A 22,929-nucleotide genomic window follows, 5' to 3' on the forward strand; every position below is an offset into this window, starting at 1 on the left:
AGTACCTAGGAATAAACTTAGCCAAGGAGGTGAAAGACCTGTACTTGGAAAACTACATAACACTGAAGAAAGAAATTAAGGAAGATACAAATAAATGGAAGCATATGCCATGTTCATGGATGGAAAGAATCAATATCATTAAAATGTCAATACTACTCAAAGCAATTTATAGATTCAACACAATCCCTATTAAAATACCAATGACATATTTCAGAGAACAAATACTTCAAAAATTTATATGGAACCAAAAAAGACCCCGAATAGCCACAGCAATCTTCAGGAAGAAGAACACAGGAGGAGGAATCACAATACCTGATAACAAACTATACTACAAGGCCACAGTAATGAAAACAGTCTGGTACAGGTATAAGAACAAACATATAGATCAATGGAACAGAACATAGGGCCCAGAAATAAACCCAGGTCTATATGGTCAAATAATATTTGACAAAGGAGGAAGGAACATAAAATGGCATGAAAAGAGCCTCTTCAACAAATGGTGCTGGGAGAACTGGACAGGGACATGCAAAAAAATGAAACTAGACCACCAACTTACACCATACACCAGCATAAACTCAAGATGGATCAAAGACCTAAATGTAAGCCGTGACACCATAAAACTACTAGAGGAAAACATAGGCAGAAAAATTTCAGATATCCCACATAGCAATATTTTCACTGATATATCTCCTAAGGCAAAGAAAATAAAGAAAAGAATAAACAAATGGGACTACACCCAACTAAAGAGTTTCTGCGCAGCAAAAGAAAATGTCAGCAAGATGAACCGTATGGGAAAATATATTTGACAATGATCCCTCAGACAAGGGATTAATCTCCAAAGTATATAAAGAACTTATAAGGCTCAACACCAAGAAGACAAAATGGGCAAAGGACCTGAACAAACACTTCTCCAAGGAGGACATACAGAGGGTCCATAGGCATATGAAAGAATGCTCAACATCACTAGCCATCAGAGAGATGCAAATAAAAACCACAATGAGATACCACCTCACACCAGTCAGAATCGCCATATCAACAAATCAACAAACAAGTGCTGGCAAAAATGTGGAGAAAAGGGAACGCTAGTGCACTGCTGGTGGGAATGCAGACTGGTGCAGCCACTATGGAAAACAGTATGGAAATTCCTCAAAAAAACTAAAAATGGAACTGCCTTTTGAACCAGCAATTGCATTGCTAGGATTATACCCAAAGAATCCTGAAACCCGAATTCAAAAGAACCTATGCACCCCTATGTTCATAGCAGCACTATTTCCAATAGCCAAGTCCTGGAAATAGCCTAATTGCTCATCTGTAGATGAGTGGATCAAAAAACTGTAGTACATTTACGCAATGGAGTACTATGTAGCAGAAAGAAAGAAGGAATTCCCACCATTTGCGGCAACTTGGATGGAACTAGAGAGAATTATGCTTAGCAAAATAAACCAGGCAATGAAAAACAAATACCATGCGATATCACCTAATACAGGGAACTAATAAACAACACAAACAAATGAGCAAAACTGAACCAGAGGCATGTAAAGAAAGAGCAGACTAACAGTGACAAGAGGGGAGGGAGGAGGGAGAGAAGGGGGATAAGATGAAGAAGGGTCTAGTCAAAGAACATGTATAAATAACCCATGAACATGGACAACGGGGTGGGGATTGACTTTGGGAGAAGGGGTGGGCAGGGTGTGGGAGAGCAATGGAGGAAAAAGTGGGACAACTGTAAGAGAAAAACAAAGAAAGAAAATTTTTTAGTGGGGAAAAAAAATGAAAGCTAAATAAATAAATAAATGAGCCAGCAAATCCAACCCTCCTCCCTGGAAAAAAAACAAACAAACAACTTCACATGTAGGAAGTGAACAAAAGAATGTGTAAAGCACAGAAATGCAATGTTAGTGAATATTAGAAGGACAAGGATTTTCCTTCACACTGTATATTTTTCTCCCTACCTGATCCCTCCAGAATTTGGCGTTCTGAAGAACTAAGTAATGACATAAGGTTCTTTGCATAAAATGAATAAGACCAGTTGTTAATAGAGGTTTTGTTGACCAAGACTTTGACTGGAATGTCATGCCTAAAGGAGGCATGCCTGGGCTCTGGTTGTTACCAAAAAGCCCTGAGGAACTGGGATTGACTTTCAAAGGTAATAAAAGGCCATGAGAAAAAAGTCCTGGTATCTTGGTTGGTTGTGCAGTTCATGGCAATCTTTCCAGGGAAGGAACAAAGGTTGCTTTCCTGAAAGATGGCTAGAACAAACATTAAGGCACAATTGAAAACCTAAAGGACTTGGAGAAGACAGATGTTTATAGGCAAAGCTGAATAGCAGGTATGAGGCTCAGCTTCTGTGTCCTGAAGGGCAGGCTGAAGGTCACCCTACAGGTTCCTTGTGTAAGTTCCAGCAAAGCAGACTTAAAGATCTTATGTGATCATTGCTGTTCTTGTTGTGTTTATGCAAACAAACAGGATAAATTGAAACTGCACTTAATGCAGTCCCTTTAATGACAAGGAGGGTAATCTTAAGGAGAAAAATCACGATTCAAGGAAAATCACAATGCTCAGTGATTAAACTAGTGCAGCTAACTGTCTTTAAAATTTATTTTCATTCAAAGTTTGTTTTCAATTGAAAGTTAAACTAGGTTTGTGATATCATCAAAGATGCTTAATTTACAGGCAAGAAGAATCTCAAATGCCTTGCAACTAGATATCTTCCCCATAATAGTCTCGCAGATCTAGAGACTGGTTTGTGGGTTATGTTGCATAAATTAACATGTGTGTTCTTTTTTCATAGGGCATAAGCCTATGATCTCATTATCTGAGTGATTGTACGTAGAGGCCTCACTTAATCCTTTCTACATCACTGCCTCCTGAGACTCAACGGTTTGCCTGAACTAAGTAGTTGGCTTGGTGAAGTATGTGGTGGTCTGTGGGATTCACATTAAAACTGGTTCCTCTTTTCTATCCTAATGGTTTGGACAGAAAGGGCCCAGAGATCTGAGAGGGGGGAATCCTAAAATATTCCCCTCAGCCCAAACTAAGTATAGTGGGCAAAAGGGCTTTGGACAGGTGTGACGTGCCTTGCACACCTTCCTCCAAAGAAGCCTTTGTTTTCCTAATGTGGGACATAGAAAAATGAATACCTGCCTTTTGTCATCTAGTGGTTATGGATTTAATAATGCCTTTTAACCCTGTTGCCAAATCTGTTGCTTTCAGAATACAAGAATTTCAGCTTGTTAAACCAAGCATGCCATTGCCGGGGGACAGCCAACTGACCTGGAGTCTGCAAGATCCTTCCCCATGTGGAAAGGCCACCCTCCCCTCCACACCCCCACTCTTATTAGGGATTTCTGGAGTCGAGGGTAGGTAGGATGATGACCATATCCAGCTTGAAGCAGCTAGAAGAGCACAAGCCCTTCACCCATTGTTCTTTGTAAGATTATAAAGGGTCTTAAGTCTGAAAGGGGGAAATCATTACAGAGCAGGGGTCCCCCCCAAAATTAATTAATTATTTTTTTTAAAAACTTGCTAACAGCTTAAATATCCAGAGACTGAGGGGCAATCAAATCAATTATGACATACCTATAGATTGAAATATTATACAGCCATTTAAGAAAAATCACAAAATACAATGACACAAGAAAATGCTTCTATAGTATAAAGAAGTGAAAAGAAGTTGGATAAGAAAGTGAACAGGCAATAGAATTGCAAATTTAAAGAAGAAAATCACACCAGTACAAGAATAAAAATGCAAAGAAAATACACAGGAAGGAAGGAAACACAGTAACACAGCTGTGGTTTCCTGCTGGGTGGAAGGACATTGGGTGATTATTTTTCTGTTTAATACTTTTTAATACACAGGGGTGGATAAAAGTAGGTTTATAGTTGTAATACAAATAAATAATCATATAATTAATAAATAATACAAGACTAAACTATGTTTCATGTACTTACAACTGTAAGCCTACTTTTGCCAACCCTTGTATTCCTCAAGTTCTACCAAAGGTGTGTTCGTTTTATAAATGAAGAACAGTAATTGTGGTGGACTATGTTTTTCAGGTTTCAAACTGTTGGATTTGAATGGCTGTTGTGCTGCCTGTGAAGAATACCACTTGTTTCAAGGCAGTGACATAGGACACACAGGAGGCCACCGTGCGGCTTCCAGGGCTAGCTCTCAGTGCAATATTTCTGCAGCAGAAAAAAAGTATTTTTTTCTTCTAAAGGACTTCAGAGTTTCCACAAAAAAAAAATATCAACTTATTTAAATTAATAATCATGGTGGCAACAGAAGCTACCCTTTACTGAGCACTGTTTATATGTCAGGGTCTGTGCCACGTGGCTTAAAATTATAACTTTATTTAATCATCTTATTTCTTATATGTTTTCCCCACTTACAGATGAAGAAATTCAGATTCATAAAGTCTATTTCTCCAAAGGCCAAGGCTTAGGAAGTGACAAAGGCATGAACTGAACCCAGGTCAAACTTATGCTCTTACCTACTAAACTACAATCCCTCCTTCCCTGAATCAAAATAGCACAAAAAAGTTTAGCGTCAAGCAAATGTGTAGGATCATCAGGTCTAAAGCAGAAATAGCATGGAAATTTCACTTGACCAATCAAGTGTGAGAGAAGCTAAAGTAGAAAATGTTCTTTTATGACAAAGTGATTCTGCAAATAATTATTAAAAATGAAAGGTAAGCAAACTATACATTAGAAATAAAGCACTCTGTATATTGCAATTCTTTCCCATAATCTTGTGCTAATATGGCATTAATGTAGGATACAGCAATATTCACATGTCCTAAAGCAAGAATGGGAGGTGTCTTGTTTAGCTGAATATAAGGAATAAAGTCAGAAACCACGTTGGAAATCCAAAATGATATATTTGTGCGTTATAGTTCCATTCATTGCCCTGGCTGGTTTGGCTCAGTGGATTGAGCGTCGGCCTGCGAGCTAAGTGTCGCTGGTTCGATCTTCCAGTCAGGGCACATCAGAGAAGGAAAACTCTGACTCCAAAAAACCTCCGCTGCCTTGCGGCATACCTCTTCAGGGGAAAGGCTAAGGGAGTAAACCCCGACAGAAAATCCGGAGCCGGAGTCCCTAAGGCGGTTTGACGTTGTAGTCAACACCGGCAACTCCTGCGGCGCACCTGAAGCCAAGCTGTATTGACTCCGTCTTTCCCTTGGATCCTTCAGCTGCGAAGAGAGAGGGGGGTCTGCTCCATGGGCAACAGCAGACCCTCCATATCACCCCGCCCAGGCTCTGTAGCTTTAGCTTCACTAGAGAGGACACTCCAGCGTCATCGCAAGATGTCGATTCAACACGGGAGGAGACAGATACCGTGTCACTCCCGAGTTGGACTGCACAGCCATTTTCGGCGGTTCAGATAGACTCTTAAGAAGCTACACCATCGTCTCTCGAGACGGACGGCTGCCAACGACGACAACGAGTTCCATTCATCCTTCTGATAATATGAAATTTCAGGGAACTCTTACCAGTCAAGACAAACATTATAACTAGTAATATTCCAAATGTTGTAAAGAGAACTTCTGAGTTCATCTAGATTGATTTACTCCATTGAGATTTTCAATTTTACATTTGGCAAGCATTGCTTACATTTTTTATTGTTGCATAGTTGAGCCACAGTGTACCTTTGAATGATTTTTAGTAATTAGGAAATGTGTGTATCACACAATCATAAGCCATCCTCTGTGGCTATATAATTAGTGCTACCTCTGATGAAGGCATACAATTTTAAGATAGAAACTGGTACCTGAACCATGTACGGAAATGGCTATCCTGCCCCTCATAACTACTACTCCTGGTTAACTTGACTAAGAAAAGAAAAAGTTCACATAATAGCTGAGTCAACTTTGATCTCTGAGAGTTGAGTTCACCAGAGCCAGTTCCCTGAAGCTGTCTTGTGTCTTCAGACAATAAAGAGCTGGAAACAAGTGCACTTACCCGCACTGCTTCAGACTTCTTGTGAAACATCTCTTCCATGTTCTTTGCCAACTTTTTCACCAGCTGGAGGCCATCAATTTCTTCTATGGCAACATCTTTCTCATACTCTTTGTATTTCTGTAAGGAGAGAGGACAACAATAAAGGCACATGATATCACAGGACACCATGCCCACAATGTCACAGCACCTCTACCTACAAGGAGGAAGTAAAGGTAAAGTTGGATTTGGGGAGATTAGACTATCTTTCATAATTACTGAACTGACTCTCTTGGAAACTTAACTAGCACCAGGAAAGAAATAAACCCTAAAGCAAATACACTATCATTCATCCTCTTTAGTTCCTGAAATCAACACCCTAGTACTCCAATTTGCCCATAGCCGACCATTTTTCTGGAGGACTGCCCCACCAGACTCATTAGCCATCCTGCAACCAACACCATTGGAAACTGACTATTCCAGATGTGTGATAAGATAGAAATGAAGAAATTCAACTTTTGTGTTTTATTTTTCCTTGAACATCACTAATTTAATCTTCTATGGCCAAAAATTGATAACTTAGGAAAAAACAGTTTCAAGGCTATGACTCTAAAGTATAACTCTAGTGGAAGTTAGCAAAATATAAACCTTGGGCCAAATCCATTCCATCACCTACTTTTATAAATAAAGTTTTATTGGGACAAAATCATACCCATTGTTTACATATTCAATCAAGTTAAGTAGCCACAACAGAGACCAGATGACTCACAAAATCTTAAATATTTACTCTCTGATCCTTGACAGAAAAAGTTTGCCAACTACTAAACTGGAGTAGCAATTAAAGAAAGTAACATGGAAGAGTATCTTATAAACATTTTATAACGATAGAGTTGTTGCTATGAATTTGAGTAATTCAATTCAATTAGTGAGGACTTCATATGTACCCTCCAGAAGCTCACAGAAAGAAGCATATACAATAAGTGCAAAACCCATAAACACAACACTTTATATATCTTAATCTGTTAGTCTGTTTGTAAGGGACAAATCTGACCCAAATTCTCAAAAACAACTTTTCATTTAAAATCCATTATATACCCTGGTGATTTATCTGTTTAAACCAGAAGTTCTCAGAGTGGTCCAAGAACCCTGATGGGGTCACTGAGACCCTTTCAGGGGTCCATGAAACCCCCATTTATTCCAACAGCATTTCTATGTGAAGCCAGATTTTCTTCATAGATTTTAACAAATTACAGTGGACTGAACACAGAAGCAGATAAGAAAATCATCTCTCTCTTCATAAACCAAACATTAGAGAGATTTGAAAAAATTAAAAAATAAATGTCAATCATCTAACTAAATCTTTTCATTTTAGAAAATACATTTCTCATAAAATGTTATTTATGTTAACATGTAAGGACTTATATTTTGAATTAATTTTTTTTAATTTTATTTGTTTTTAGAGAGAGGGAAAGGGAGGGCTAAAGACAGGGAGAGAAACATCAACGTGCAAGAGAAACATCGAACCCAGACATATGTCCTGACTGGGAATCAAACCAGCAGTAAACTTTCAGTTCGTGGGACATCACCCAACCCACTGAGCCACACCAGTCAGGGCTGAACTAATTAATTTTTAAATTAATTTTTAAATTTCTTTATTTGAATTTCTAATATGGCAAATATCAGTAAACATAATCCATATAAGCAAAAGTTCTTAGGAATCTCAATATTTTGTAGGACTATTAAGGGGTCCCAAGATAAAGGTTTATTTTAACTAAAGATTTAATATTGTTCTCACTGAAAAGAAATATTATTAATAAAAACCTCCGAACACATTTAGTGTTCAACAGAAATCCCTTACATTTGTGTAGCTATCAAAGGGCTGAAGAAATGAAAATATTCGGGACTTTTTATTTACCGTTATTTGTCGGAGGACCTGAATCAGATAATAACTCCTCACACCAGATCCTACTTAGGAAAAACAAGAATTCCACATCTTGGCTCTAGTAACCTTGACAATCATTTTTGAAGTGAAAAATATAGTGACTTTTTAACAGCAGGATGATTTTTGAGATATAAATTTATCTTTTCCCCTCATTTCCCTTCATTTATCTTAAAAAATATAAACTGGAAGGAGGCTCAGTCTTTCCTTGCTCCAAAGAAGAGGGAGCATGTGTGTGTGTCCACAAAACACTTCACTTCCTAGACTAGATTCCCAAGTCCTTTGGGTGTCCTGAAAGAAAGAAAAAAATATATTAGTTTGAAGACAGAGGGAGTGACTATAAGGAACTGAATGTAAAGAGAGAATCTCTCTGATCTTAAGAGTCTGGGAGCATCTGGCCACACAGAGTCCCCAGGCCCACTACTGGACTCTGGCAGAGGGAATGAAGGGACCTCTTACATGAACAGCAGGCCCAAGGGCTTGGTGTTTCTCAGAATTAAGGTAATCCTAAAGATGTATGGACTAAGACAGACATCTGCTACATTATTTCTAAGATGCTCTAAGCTGCTCTAAGCTGCTCTGCATGGTCCTATAATAGACCATGAGTTGTAAGTGACATGTTCCTCCCTATTCCCTGAAAACATCCATAAAAATCTTTGGTGTTTGTCTTGAGAATTTCTCTCTTATAGCTCATCTAGAAAAACAGTATTCCTTCCTTTAGCGTTCCCCTCTGCCTCAACAAATGGGCTTTGGTTCCCCTCCTTCTGACCCCCAGAGCACTCATTGTTCTCCAGAAGGTGAGGTCAGGCCCTCATGTTTACCCACCAGCCCACACCAGACACACAGGACTTCTCTGGGTGAAGCTTGTCGCAGAACAATTGCAATGTTACAATACAAGAAACAAGCAAGTCATGCAGCTGCATTGTGCTATGACTCTGTAAGGGTGACCGCCCCACCCCTTGGGAGGTTGACTAGATTGGCCTGGGATGTGGGACTCCAGCCAGCCCTCTACTGGCTCAAGCTCACAGCGTCCTCTGCTGTATGAATAAAACTTCAATGACAATTACTGGAAACTTTCCCTAAATTCAAATGCAAGCCAATGTCTCCAGAGCCAAAAATCCTGGGGGTTCTCTGCTGCCTGCCAGATGTGCTCCAAAAGCCAACAGCTGAGACCAACTTAGAGCCAAGGCTGATTCACTACCAAAAATACAAAGTTCAAGAAGTGAGTAAAACAAAGCAAAACCAATGTCAGTCTGATGTTTACAGAGTCAGTGAAATCAGTCTCTGTCTTAAGTAGTTCTGTAACCGATGGTGATCTAAAGACTTCAGATAGAGAAAAATCAAAGGGATTTCACAATTAGCGTTTACCTGAATCTTGAGTTTTTATATAGGGGGCCATTATTCTGGTCATATCTGTTACTTGCATGTGTTTACCTCCCAATAGACTTCTAAAAGGGGATCAATTTCCACCATCCCCCAAGTTTTCAATAAGATCTTCCTGCATCCCCTCTTCTTTTGAGTTGGTTCTGTGAAAGGAGTCACTGACTTTCTGGAGGGTTGTCAGTCTCCCAGGACTATTTTGTGCCTGGCAACCTAGCTAACCAATCTCCACATGAAGCTCTTTGCCAAGCCAAGGATTCCAGATGTGGGACAAACACAGCAATGCACTGAAACCACTCCTCTGCCAGCCTATGTCTTCTCCTTTTAGGACATGTGACAATGGGTCCTCTTTGCCAATGAGCCAAGCCTATGCTACTCTCTCACCACCCTGGGGAAGTTAGCCCATAAGCCAAAACCAAAAAAAAACACTGCTTTTCAAGATGTGTTAATGTCTATTGGAATCGGGTCAGAACAACGTAATGCCTTACTCTTACCAGAAAACATTATATTTTGCTGGAATCAAAGGATTTTGAAGAACAGAGAGGTTAACCCAGTGATAGTCATTAATCAATCACAAGCCCTTCATGGTTTAGAATGGTAATATATATCAAAACCTTTAAGAACATGCCTACAATATGAAACCAAGCAATTTGGCCTCCAACAACTGGATAGAGTAAGCTACAGCAGAACAGCATAGTTCCACATAGCCATCCCAAAATTGTATGAAAGAATGTAGGAAATGTGCATGCAGTATGCTATGTTACAGGCAGTAATCGGTGACTTTGCATTTTCAGTTACTAATCAGCATACACATGTGCACACACCAACAGTGCTAAAAGGACATGCCCAATGTGCACAGCTGGCTATACAATTACAAATTTTGTTCCTTTCTTTTCTGGCTTACCTGTATTTTCTCATTTTTACAACGAACAAACATTGGAAATTAGAAAATACAAAAGTTGTAGTTATATGGAGAATAGCATATGGGGACCTAATAAACAGATTCCTTTAGGGTAATGTGGTCCCAATTAGAACCTGTGTAATTAAGCAGCACCTCTGCATTAGCAGAGCCCAAGGAACTCAGCACAATGAGTCCTCTGTGTATCCCAGGCCCAGCACAGTGCCGGACGCTTTCACCTATTAATTCTCCTAATCCTCACAGCTACTGGAGAGGTTGACCTTAGCCCCACATTGCAGATGGGGAACTGAGGCACAGAGAGGGTTAGTCAGTTGTTGAAAGGCAAATGGTTAGAGAGTAAGTCTTAAGCCTAGCAAGGTCTAACTTTTAGTCACTTGGTCATTTGAACCTGGGGAGTAAAGGGTGAAGGACTGACAGCCTAAATATTTGCAAGCTTGTTTCTGAGGGCCCATTTCACTGCCATAACAACCCATTTCATTAATTTTTGTTTGTAGCCAATAGTGGCTTAGACTCACCAAGAGAGTGAAATACCAAAACGTGGAGACACTGTCAACTAACAAGGGCTGCAGCTGCTCCCAAGGCTGCTCCAAGTGAGCCAAAGCCAGGTGGCCAGGGCACATGGTTGCCACAAAGGTGGATGGCATCCCTCTGATCGGTGAGCTTGAAACCTGGGCTCAAAGGAACAGATGCAGCTCTTGACAATAAAAATACCTAGAGGGAAAGGACCAAGCCCCTTCTTAAGGTAGCCCTGGAGCCTTGATTATAAATTAACTATGGCTGTGTTTGGGCTACAAATCATCTCTTGTTCACCAAGGTACTAAAAAGGAGCTGGAGGCCAAATACCCCAAGCTCCTTTTTTTCCAGTGTTGGCCTCCAATCCAGCTGTACAGGCAAGAGTACTTTGTTTTCCGCAGCTTCAAGGGCTCCACTAGCAATTACTTTGTTTCATGTAAAAGCAGTCCTCCTTGTACCGGGAAAAGGATTTAGGAAAGTGTTGGCAGATCCCTGAAAACACAAAAGGAACACAGAGCAGAAGATGAACATGGAAGAAATGTTGTGCTGCCTGAGTAAAGATTCAAGCCAGTCTGGATTTGAATACTGTCTCTAGTACTCTGTTTATTTGTTCCTCAAATACCTATTTTGTGTCTCTGGTGTGCTAGGCAGGGTACAGACACTGAGCACAATGATAAGTAAAGAAAATTGAAGAAATCTGGCATTCTAATGCTCAGGGGTGTTCTCCTGAGTAAACAGGAAAAGAAGATACAACACAGTGGTAGGTTGTACTAGTGGGAGCGATCAAGGTCTTGCTGGACCTTTAAAGGATGACTAGGCTGGAAAGGTGAGGGACACCACAGAGGATGAGCCTGCCTGGCAGCGGGAGAGGCAGGCATGGAGGTCCAAGGACAAGAAGCTGCCTGGGGCTCAAGAAACAACCCCCTGTTTCACTTCACTGACACATGGATGGCCCTGGTAAGGATTCCGATAAGAGAGCAGAGTCAGGCCGTCAAGGGTAGTGTTCAGGATGTAAGAGTTTGGACCTGATCCTGATTTGGATAGGAGGGTAGGGTGTGGAGACAGGCAACAGCCAGAGCCATTGAAGGGTTTATCAGTATTGGGACTCAATGATCAGATGTATGATTTTGAAAAATCTTAGTGTGCAATAGGGTCTGCTGCATGGGCAACAGCAGACCCTCCATATCACCCTGCCCAGGCTCTGTAGCTTCAGCGTCATCACAAGATGTCGATTCAACACGGGAGGAGACAGATACCATGTCACTCCCGAGTCGGACTGCACAGCCATTCTCGGCGGTGCAGATAGACTCTTAAGAAGCTACACCATCGTCTCTCGAGACGGACGGCTGCCGACAACGAGTGTGCAATATGGGTAGGAAGGAGTAAATCTGGGTGGAGACAAGAAGTCAGGAGGACCAGGAGAGTCAGAGGAATGAGAGGTGGGCTCCCTGGGAGACATGTATAAGTCTGAAGGTCAGACACAACAGCAGTGTGGGAGGCTGGCCATGTCACTTTAAGGAAATCACTTAACGTCCTGGGCCCTACTGTCCTCATTCAGAATGCCTGGGAGAATGGTGCCCGTCGTCCAGGGCTGCTCTGGAGGGTCACTGCACAGTGCCTGCACAGAGTGGGCTGCTCCCATCCTCGGGCTCCCTGGCTTTCCCTCCTGGCTTTTCTGCTACAGAAGATTTAGTAAATCATGTATTTACACACTAAAGCCTTCCTGAACTGAAGCCCTTAAGTAAGAGACAAATCCAACAGGATCACTGATGATGTCGATGCTCTTCACTCTGCCACCCCGGTCTGGGGCTTCCCGGGGCTTGGGGCAGTAGCTGGAGACACCTAAGCAGCCCAGTCTGTGGCTTTAGCCAAGACCAGGGTGAAGACAGAACACAGCCCTGCACAAGAGCACCTCTGAGTATTCACGACACAGAAGGAAGGCAAGCCTGAGAAACTTTTCATTCCCTCTCTCTCAAGAGAACATCTGAAGCTTCTACTCCTTCTGTTAGCAGAATCAGCATTTGGCAAGAAATCTTGAGATGAGCCAAGAACATTCATCATTTGTGAAGGGAGACACAGAAATGCATTATTTCTGCAGCATCTATTTTGCCAGATCATTTCACACAAACACCAGGAGGAGAAAAGCACTACTTCAATGTCAGAACACTTAATGTTGTTCATACATTTGGGTCATTTTTCTCCTACGTGATAACTACATATCTAGAAGTGAGTCACCTGGAACAGCCCCCAGAGAGGGGCTCCAGTCAGGAGACTTCTGACCAATCAAAATTAATTAGGATTTAAGCCAAACATGAAAGAGAGGCTCTGAGGACACTCAGCATCCCAAAACATGCCCTCTGCAGAGAACGGATGAAGGGAGTATCATTAGCCAAAGACCTGGTTCATCTGAACATGGTCTCTTGCCCACATTTTTCAACAAAAACTGCAAGTACATCTCTAGAGTCAGCATAATTAAGTCACTAGATGAGGGCTGACAGAAGGTCCAGGAAGGGCAATGACAAAGCAAGGACCTGCTCAGTCCCAAGTGAGAATCCGGGGGGCTTGCTTCCAAGCCCACTATTTGAAAGACTGGCCTGCTTCTCCATCCCTCCTCTAAGCCTCTGGTGCTTCCCTTGATATCCCGGACCCAGATCCCCAAAAGACCCTGTTTCTGGGAAAGCACCCTGGAGACTGACTGGCTAAGTTCAGAACCCTTAAAGAAACATGAGCATAAGATGCCTCATATTCCTACCTTAAGGTTCAATTTTCATTCTTACTCTCTAAAATAGCCACAGTGCAAGATATAAATTCATGGAATCGATTATTTAAGTAAATATCACACCAACATAAAAAGTAACCTAAACTGAAATCACTTCTACTTTCATTCATTTAACAAATATTTACAAATCACCTACCACATGCCAGGTGGGTGGGGGCTATTAGCAAATACTCATGTTCCCTTGGGGTATAAAGAAGCGAAATTAGGTTCATTTTATTAAAAATAAGTAGTAAGTAAGTTTGAGCAGAGCCACATGGATCATTTCAATCTAAACTACTTGAGCCCTGATATGCCAGAGGCAAGAGGGTGCAAACACTGATATCTCTCTTAGAGTAGGAAGGGGTGAGTATCAGGTAAAGTGGGCAACCCAACAGTCAGTAAACACTAAAAACTTGGCCATGAATAGGAAGAATATCACAGCCATGAGGTAGGAAGAGGGTGTAAAACAATAAATGAGCCAAGGCTCCTACAAAAGGGAATGATTGTGAAGTATATACAATTCCCTGTCTCCAAGGAGAAGAGGTCGGTGGAGTAGCCTGTGAATATAATGAAACAGCCATGAGCCAACACAAGGCAACTGGTAAGCAGAGGTGGGATATCTACGAACAAGGCTTGATGGACAGCGGGAACAAAGGGAGCTGGGAGCAGTCTCTTTAGATTGTATGTACTCTCTTTCCGTGTGCATGTACATGTAAGCATGTATGTCCCTCCATCAGGGAGAAAGTGATGCAATTTCATTTTATCTTCTCTGTCTTATTTCTAGCAAAGAGGGATGGACCAGAATGGAAAGGATGGGAAAGAATCCACATGGGTTTTGCTAGAATGCTTTTGATTGGGAACCTGGTAGCAGCATTCTTCTTGGTTTAGAATCACCTGCTAGGGTTCAAGTCAGAGAAAGATCAACAACGTGTATTCCACTTGCTAGGCAATTTGCCATGGTGCTAAGACCAGGGACACTCCAGCTAGATGTGCTAACTTCAAGTTCTAGCGTCACCACTTACTAGCTATGTGACAAGCCTAGCCTCCATCAGCCTCCTTTCCTTCATCAGAAAAGTGGATGATACTAGACCTCATACTGTTGCCGGGATGATCCAATGCGGTCAAGTGTGTAAAGTAGCCAGCAGAATGCTGAACACCAAGTACTCAAAAATGGTGATGGTAATGGTGGAGATTAGTAGTAAATTCTGACATTTGGTCTATCATTTCTGAAAAAGGTCATTTCTTGCCTGAACAATAAGAAGAAACTCTCAACCAAAGTTCACAGATTAACAGGTGAACAAGCTCTGAATGCTACTCTGGAGAATGACACTTTTGAAATACATTCACAAGGTACTAAGGGGTCTTCAACAGTAACTCTTTACAGATGGCTCCCTTCTGGCAGAAATTGGCTGACAGAAGGCTATATTGGAGGTCGGGGAGGAGGAGGCAACAACAGTTTTTAGATATGCTACTAAAGATGTTGCCATAAAAGCTAATCATCTACAATTCTTGGATTTTTCCGTTTAGTAGTGTCATTTTCTTATTATGACATAAATGTACTTAGTATTCCTCTCGACTCAATCATTGCATACAGAAGTGTCACTTCAAAATACAACACTCCAAAGCAATTATGTTTCCAAATAAATATATTTCTAAATCCTTTAAGCTGATGTTAGGAACACTTCTTAATCATAACAACAACAAACTTAACTAAATTCATGAAACTGCAGGTCACAAAAGGATATTTTAACATTTGAAAATGGAAAGTGCCATTTTGTACAAATAATTGTTTCACACAGGTATTCTGAACATGTGTCTCCAAGGTCAAAATTAAAAAAAAACAAAAAAAGACATCCAAAATTGAATACAGTGTTCTTCCAGATCTAGTTAGGTTTGAAAAAAATCCTTGAAGAATGCAGTTTTTCATTGTCAAAGCCATCAGAACAAGAGATCATTTGCAGAAGAAGAAACCTTCCTTTAGAAATGACAGAACAGAGAAGAGGACAGGGCATTAAATTACAACCCAAGGAATAGAGAGGAGGCAGGGAGAAGCTGGACTCCAACTTCTGCAGGACTGTGGCAGCTGGGGGCCACTGGAAGAATTTGGAACATCACCATGAAAGTAGTTTGTTCTCACAGCATGGACATGGACCACCATTGAGGGCAGAAGTTATTAAGAACTTCCAGCTGGGAGTGGGGGAGAGCAGTGAGGTCTAAATTACTTATCAAGGTGCCTTCTGGTACTCACCTCAGAGAGCACTATTCCAAGAATCATCAGGGTCCCCGGCCCCCCTGTCCCTGGAGCCCTTGTTCCCAGCTGGCTGTGTAGAGCGCTCCTCCACAGTCACGTTCCAGGGAGACTGCCCTTCCAAGCAGCTGGTCCTGCAGTAGTTGCTCCCTGACGGATTTCTACTCCTTCCTGATTGCCAGGTGTTGAATGAAAAGATGACTATCTCTCCTCTCCTGTTTCACTGTCTGCACTCTTTTTTTTTTTTTTTTTTTTTTTTGATCTTGATAAGTCTCATAAGCTTTTACTGTTCAACACAGTCAATGGGACAAATGTCACTGATAAATTTTAGCTCTATGGTGGTAAAATTGACTGTGAATGCTGGATTACATTCCTGTTTTATATAAGGGAAATTAAGTCAGAGGCAGGCTACTAAACCAGCTGTCGGTACAACCATCCTTCCCCTAGCATCGTGGGTTAACATACTGCTTTGAAGTTGGGAAATTCATCTGTCCACTGAATAAAATCAAATGGTCAGTGCTTATTAAAAAATTCAATTCCTGGGTATTTTCTGGACTATTGTATGGGGGGATCTGAGGCTCTGAAATGCAAATAGTTATGTTGTCCATATATCCTCACAACACTAAAACCCAAAATAATGATTGCAGGTCTGTGTGCATTTATGAGTGTGTTTTACATACATCAACCAATTTAACTACAGCCAAACTATAAATAATAAAACATTACTTTACAAAGCCTGGGCTAGTTGATAGAGATTATTTTTTGTAGGCTAATTTTTTCAAACACTTTTTTCTGATGTTCCAATTTAAAATACTTCATCCTTCCTGCTCCCCAAGGATCAGAGGGATAATAATGACAACAATAATAAGAGTAAATTATTATAATAGCAAATAGTATTTATTGAACACTTACTTTGGGTCAGATAGATATTATTTTCCCCCACTTTACAGGTTAGGAAACTGAGGCACAGAGAAATTATTTACCCAAGGTTACATCACCAGTAGTGGTTGTATTAGTTAGGGGGACAGAAGCTACTATAATAAAAATATCCCCAAATCTCAGTGGCTTCACACAATAGAGGTTTATTTCTTGTAATTATCCCAATAAAGATTTATTTCATGTGACCATCCTATACTGGGGATCCTTGTCATCAGAGGGATCCTTCCATGTGTGTCTCTGCTCTCCCCTCAGGCCTTGAAGCCTCCTGCATTCAGCCTGCAAATGGGAGTAGAGGGAGTGGAGAAGGAGCACCTGCTTCTTAGCCAGCAAGTGACCTGTATAAACTGTGCTCACATTCCACTGGAAGTAACTACTAGCCACACAGTCCGACCCAGTGTAAGAGAGCCTGGGAAATGCAACCAGCAGCTGGAGAGCCATAGCCAGGCTCTAAGTCAGCACTGTGGAAACAGATCCTTAAATCACCAGGGGCTGTTAGCTGTCTGTGCTGCTGTCACAAAACCAGGATTCAAACCCAGGCAGCATGGCCCCAGAGTCCATGCCCTTAACCGCTGAACTTTAGTGTAAAAACTTGAAGAACTATAGATAGATGAAACCTCAGATTGAAACTTGGCTTAGAACCACCTGCAAGATATATACTTTAGAGCTGGCATAATCAAGTCACAGTCTACAGAAAGGATAATATCACCCAGTCACTTGTATGCATAATTAGGCTCAGGCTCAGATGTTAAAGGCCAAGGTACTGCAACAAAGAAAGAAATACATTATAAACAATTCTTAGACCTTCTGTCTGATTTCCGTAATCCCAGCTCAAATAAAACTGCTATTTGATTAACATCACTGACCTTCTTCAGCATACGATATTAGTTGCCCAGGCCCTAGGAAAGTTAATTGGGTTAACTAAAGTCATTTTAATTCTATATCCTAGATGTCCTGAAAATCAAAGGTGATCAATGAATGAGTCTGCAAGATCCATAACAAGCTTAGAGCTAATTCTACTTGCAGCTGCTCAAGTGGTTCCTGTACTTACAGAGCCAAAAGCTGGAATGAATGATAGGACTCTGCATCTGAATGAATCTTTAACTCTATCAACTCCAAACTGAATACAGAGACACTGATTGATGATACTGCTGGATGCTAGCTCTTTGTTGGGGAATGTAGAGAACCAGGGTGAGATCATGCTTAATAACCTGCCTTTCCTACTGTGCAAAGGAAAAGCTGAAGTCTGAGTCTCTCTTCTCGTGTTTTTTCCTATGGTGGTTTGAAAAATCCTAGACTTTTAAAAAATGTTAACTAATGTTAATCTCAATCTCTCTATCTTTGTCTCTCTTCTCTCTCTCCTATACTCACACACACACTAACTATGCTACCAGTATTTTTTTCTCCCGAAATGTATTTAGGGCAATACAAGGAAATTAATCAATATAGCCGTGCTGTTCTGATTATCATGTATGATATGCCTATAAGATGGCAATTTTAGCAGGTTTGGGGGAGTGGTTGCTATGGCATTTGGTAAAGCCCAGGGACCCTTTGCAGAATAATATTTTAAATGCAAAATAATAAACACATGGGAAGAAAACCAATTATATTGAAATTCAGTTTAAAATGTTTAAAGCACAGATTTGTAATGTAGTATTGTAGGTGTTTTTCCATCAGTGCATTAAATAAAAAGATCTAGTGGTGAGTATTCACCACAGTAATCATGGGTGTTGAGGATGAGCACCAACAGCAAGGAGATATCTGCATCAACTGATATGATACAAAAATATCTGTGATTGTTGCTGGAACAAAGTCACAGGCATTGCTGTGGCTTATTACCTACATGTGTAAGAAAAAGTAATAAATTTTGGTTAAAAGTTAGTGAATATACAAGACATTATTTTTTTCTCACTTAGGTTTATAACCCCCTGTATTCTCACCAAGGTTGTGGACATGGGTTAAGCATCCCTCCATGCACTTACTCAAGAACGGCAAGAGGTCCCAGAAAAGGTCACCTGGTGTGTGAATAGTAACAGTTGATCTGTCCCCAATTCACATGCAGCATCAGGATATTCAATACCTGTTCACAACTGCTGGTCTATGTCACATGTACTTTCTGATCATTAGCACATATTTACAATCCAAGTTAAACTTTCTGTATATTAAATATATACATCAAATTATGAACATTTTCTGCAATAATTAATTTTAGCAGATGGTTTTGCTGATTATATTAAGTTTAGATTATAGCTTATGAGTTTTTCTAGGGGCTCTGTCAATAAAATTTCTCAAATTGATCAAGGAAGGGCAAACACTAAACTGAAACAATATTTATCTCAGGCCAGGGTCTTATGGCACAATTAATGAGAACTATAATTTTTTCCTTGTATAGTATTGAGTTATTAGAATTCTTCACATAGGGCATATATTCATGTATTATTTCTGTGATTAAAAATATATAAAGTGTCAAGTTCAAAGAAATTTAGAATGCCTCATAATGTGCAAAGACAAATGTGACTGACTCAGACATCACTGGAGACATATATTAAACAGCCCATTCAACAAGCCTGGCCATTGTCCACAGCTGCTAGATGACTGTGTGGAAAAAAAACAAAACAAGTTTCATCCAATGTATATGCAACTGTGTACAACCACAGAAATCTATTCATGAAATGATGCTAAGTGAGGTGCATTGCGTTTATAATTAAAGCCATGCAAAGACACAAACCAAAAGACACTGGGAGGGACCAAAACAAAATTCTGACCATGGCTGAGTTATGGTAACAGAATTTTGGATAAATTTTTTTAGTTTCAAAAAAAAATTTGTGATATTGGTTTTCAAATGGCAAAAGTAAAGTCTAAAATGAAGAAAAATAGAAAAGTAAGAGTGAGATTCAAATCCAGGCCAGCTAGTTCCAGAACCCATGTTCTCAGCTCCCCTTATAACTCTCCTAAAATAGTTGAAGGTAAAATGAGACTTTTTACTTATTATAAAAGCAAAATGTTCTCGCTGTAGAAAGAACAATCAAAAGGTAAACATAAGCAAAAAGAAAAAAACAAAAACCCCTAATCCAAGTTCCCCAAAATACCAGGTGTTACTCTTTGGTTCATATCCTTACAGATCTTTTTCTTTTTTAAAAAGTAAGATTTTAAGTGTAATTGTTTCTTTACAATCAACATGAGATCATCTTATATGTTACATTGGGCTATATTTTCAGATTACTTCACCGGAAAGCTTAAATACAAAACAGTCCATCCTTCAGACAACCAAAATAAAGAAGGAGAATGTTCAAGGGTCCAGCAAGCCCAGGGGCCTCACACCAATGCCCTGGGCACCTTGGGATGGGCATGGTCGAGATAATAAAATATGGGCTTCTCATGAAGAAGAGAGGTTGGACATTTAGAGCAGTGTTTCTCAACCAGGGACCATTTTGTACCCCAGGGACATTTGACAGTGTCTGAAGATATTCTTGGTTTTCACAGTTCAAGCAGGGGAGGAGAGGGGAGTGCTACCAGCATCTAGCAGGTACCAGCCAGGGAAGCTGCTATACATCCTACACAGCACCGGGCAGTCTCCCACAACAAAGAATTATCCAGCCAAATGTGCCAAAGTGCAGAGGTTGCAAAAGTGTGGGTGAAAGAATCACTTTCAACACTGAATGCACACAACACAAATCATAATGACCATCAAGCCCACCCCACCCACCCCAAAAATCTGAACCTCCGTCTAAGGCATCTCGGACAAGGAGCTCTGGACTCTTCCAGGGAGAGCCTCCTGCGGCCCCACTGCTGGGCAGCACTGAGCAATAGGAGGCATTCCCAACTTGAGCTCACTCTGCCTCCCAGTACTATCTGCCCTGAGAATGCAGTTATGCCAAATAGTTATACGGACCAGTCTCATCCTGCCTTGAAATATTTTAAGAGAGAGCTAGAGGAGGCCGTCTGGCATAAGGGTTAAGAATATGGACTTCCTGGATGGGAATCCCAATGCTACCACTTACTCAGCATGGGTCCTTGGAGAAAGTGTCACAGACATCCTCTGCCTCAGTTTCCTCATCTGAGAAATGGGAGTAATAATAACGACAAACTCATGGGGTTGTTGTAAGGATAATATGAGTTGCTATATACAAGTGCTTAAAGCAGTGCTTGGCACTATCTGCCACCTTTTGTTTCGGGCTAACTATATCTCCATGGGCCCTCAGAGGACATGGACCTGACCCTGACCCCTCCCCCAACCCTGTCTGCTTTTTCCAAACACTCTCCTATTTGTCTCTGTTCCTCTTCAAACCTGGAGCTGCATCTTCCAACCACACCCCCAGGTTTGGTCTGATCGCTGCAGAGCCCAGAGCAGTTCTGTGTTCTCTGCATTCTCCATCAGCACCCATCACTGCACCCTGGGCAGAATCAGCTCTGAGCAGCTGCTGGCCCCGCCACACTTTGCAGCTCCATGTGGGTATAGAGCAGGCACCCCGGGAAACAGATGAGCTGAGAGCTGCATGGGGACAAAAATTCAAGGAACCTCCAGAGACAGGGAAGTTGTACGGTCAAGGCTTCTTGGTGTGAGGACCAACAAATGGTGATAAAAAGAAGAGTTCCTGGATTCCCAGAGCAGAGAACATGAAGTCACTAATGAGGCTGGCAGCAGAAGAACTGACTTTCCATTCCAAATCAATCACCTAATCCACCATGAGAGCACCTGACAATTGCTGAGCATTTTCTATGAGCTAGCTGAGTGTCTCACACAGCACTGTCTTCTCATAACAAGTCTAGAGATACATGCTACTCCAAATAACTAAGAAAGCTGGGACTGCAGGAACTAAGACCCTGGCTGTGGGCATCATAATTTGAAACTTCAGAAGTGCCACCAAACTGCACAGACTGCAGCAATACATTTCATAGCACAATGCAAATATGTAAACACACTCTCCCATGAAAATTAGGCTTTTGAAAATGGCCCCAATGAGAGATTTCATACGTGTAATTCTTTAGTACAATGAGGAAATCTTCTGAATCAATTTCTTCTTAGGAAACAAACCAACAAAACAGCATCCATTAGGAAATCAAGCATAATTAGAAGAAAACAATCATTTCAACAAGGTCATGATACTGTCAGGGCAGACTATAGAATCAAGTCATCCATAGATTGTATTAATAAATATTTATGAAATTCTGTGTGCCAGATACATATTATGCTAAGTGAAGGACTGCTCCAGACATTAAAAACAATAGACTCCCCCTGCTCACAGAGCTGAACTATCAGGGAGAGATTAACCAAATAAAGCACAGAATGCACATGTCATTGTACACAGTGAGAAGTAGCATCAAGTGGTATGACTCAACCAAGGGGGGCCCAGATTTGATTGAGAGAAAAGGCCTCTCTGAGAAATTGCTGTTACAACAGAATCTGAAAGGATGAGCTGAGAGGAGAGCAAGAGACTGAAGGGAAAAGACTAGTAGGCAAAGTGAATGGCATAGTCCCACACCCTAAGATAGGAGGATTGTGGAATAAAGACAGCACTTAACATGAATGAGATTGTTCATAATAATGGAGGACAGAGGCAGAAGGAGGATGAGAGCAGGAAAAGAGAAAAATGAATCCCACAACCAAGCCCAAGTAAATGCCCCTCTGTGGGTGAAGGAGAAAGAGAGAAATGGATGAAGGAGGAGTGAACAAGATCATGGAGATCAGCCACAAAAGAATAAACCAGCCTATAGCTCATGGGGACAAGGGCACAGTCTCCTCCTGTGTGAAAGACCAGCTCATGTTGGGTATTGAAAATTATTAAAAGGTCCTGGTAGGTGGGAAGATGTGCATATGGATGAAGAGTGCATGCTCAGCTGCAGTGATGCTTTTAGTGAATAGCCTGAATGAACTAACTCAAGACTGAGGATTGGAAGATCCATCAAGTGCTGTTTCCATTCTGCACTTAGGGCCCTTCAGAGTTTTTCCATGCAAGCTTAGTAATGTTCTGAGAAACATATTCTGCTGGGGGAAAAAAAACACTTTGTAAGTGCCTGAAAGACATGTTAGATAATCCTCTCCACAAACCAAAGTTTTCTTAAAGCAGACTCCTGAGTCATACCAACCACTTCAGATCTCCATTCCTTAGCTCTCACATGGATATTTAACTCCCCAGAGGCCACATTATCAATGTTGGAATTGTTCTCAGCAGAGAAATGGTAAGGCTAGACGCCCTGACTGAAAGATTTCACCAGGGAGAGGAGAATGTGCTGTTCAAGTACACAGTTTTGATATAAAATTGAATACAATGCTCAGGGTTTCCAGTAAATCTGAGTTT

At 40.9% G+C, this 22,929-nt stretch overlaps 1 protein-coding gene across 1 annotated transcript in view; it reads right to left on the reverse strand.

Moving 5' to 3' along the window:
• CACNA2D3 (calcium voltage-gated channel auxiliary subunit alpha2delta 3) overlaps nt 1–22,929 on the reverse strand; it is a 931,470-nt gene that overhangs the window by 745,280 nt on the left and 163,261 nt on the right. The window contains exon 3 of the mRNA XM_090284008.1: nt 5,962–6,078. Coding sequence (XP_090140134.1) covers nt 5,962–6,078 — 117 coding nt within the window. The remainder of the gene's footprint in view (nt 1–5,961; nt 6,079–22,929) is intronic.

The sequence above is a fragment of the Furipterus horrens genome, unplaced genomic scaffold, assembly GCF_987537825.1.
Source record: "Furipterus horrens unplaced genomic scaffold, mFurHor1.1.pri manual_scaffold_7, whole genome shotgun sequence".
Lineage (NCBI taxonomy): Eukaryota > Metazoa > Chordata > Mammalia > Chiroptera > Furipteridae > Furipterus > Furipterus horrens.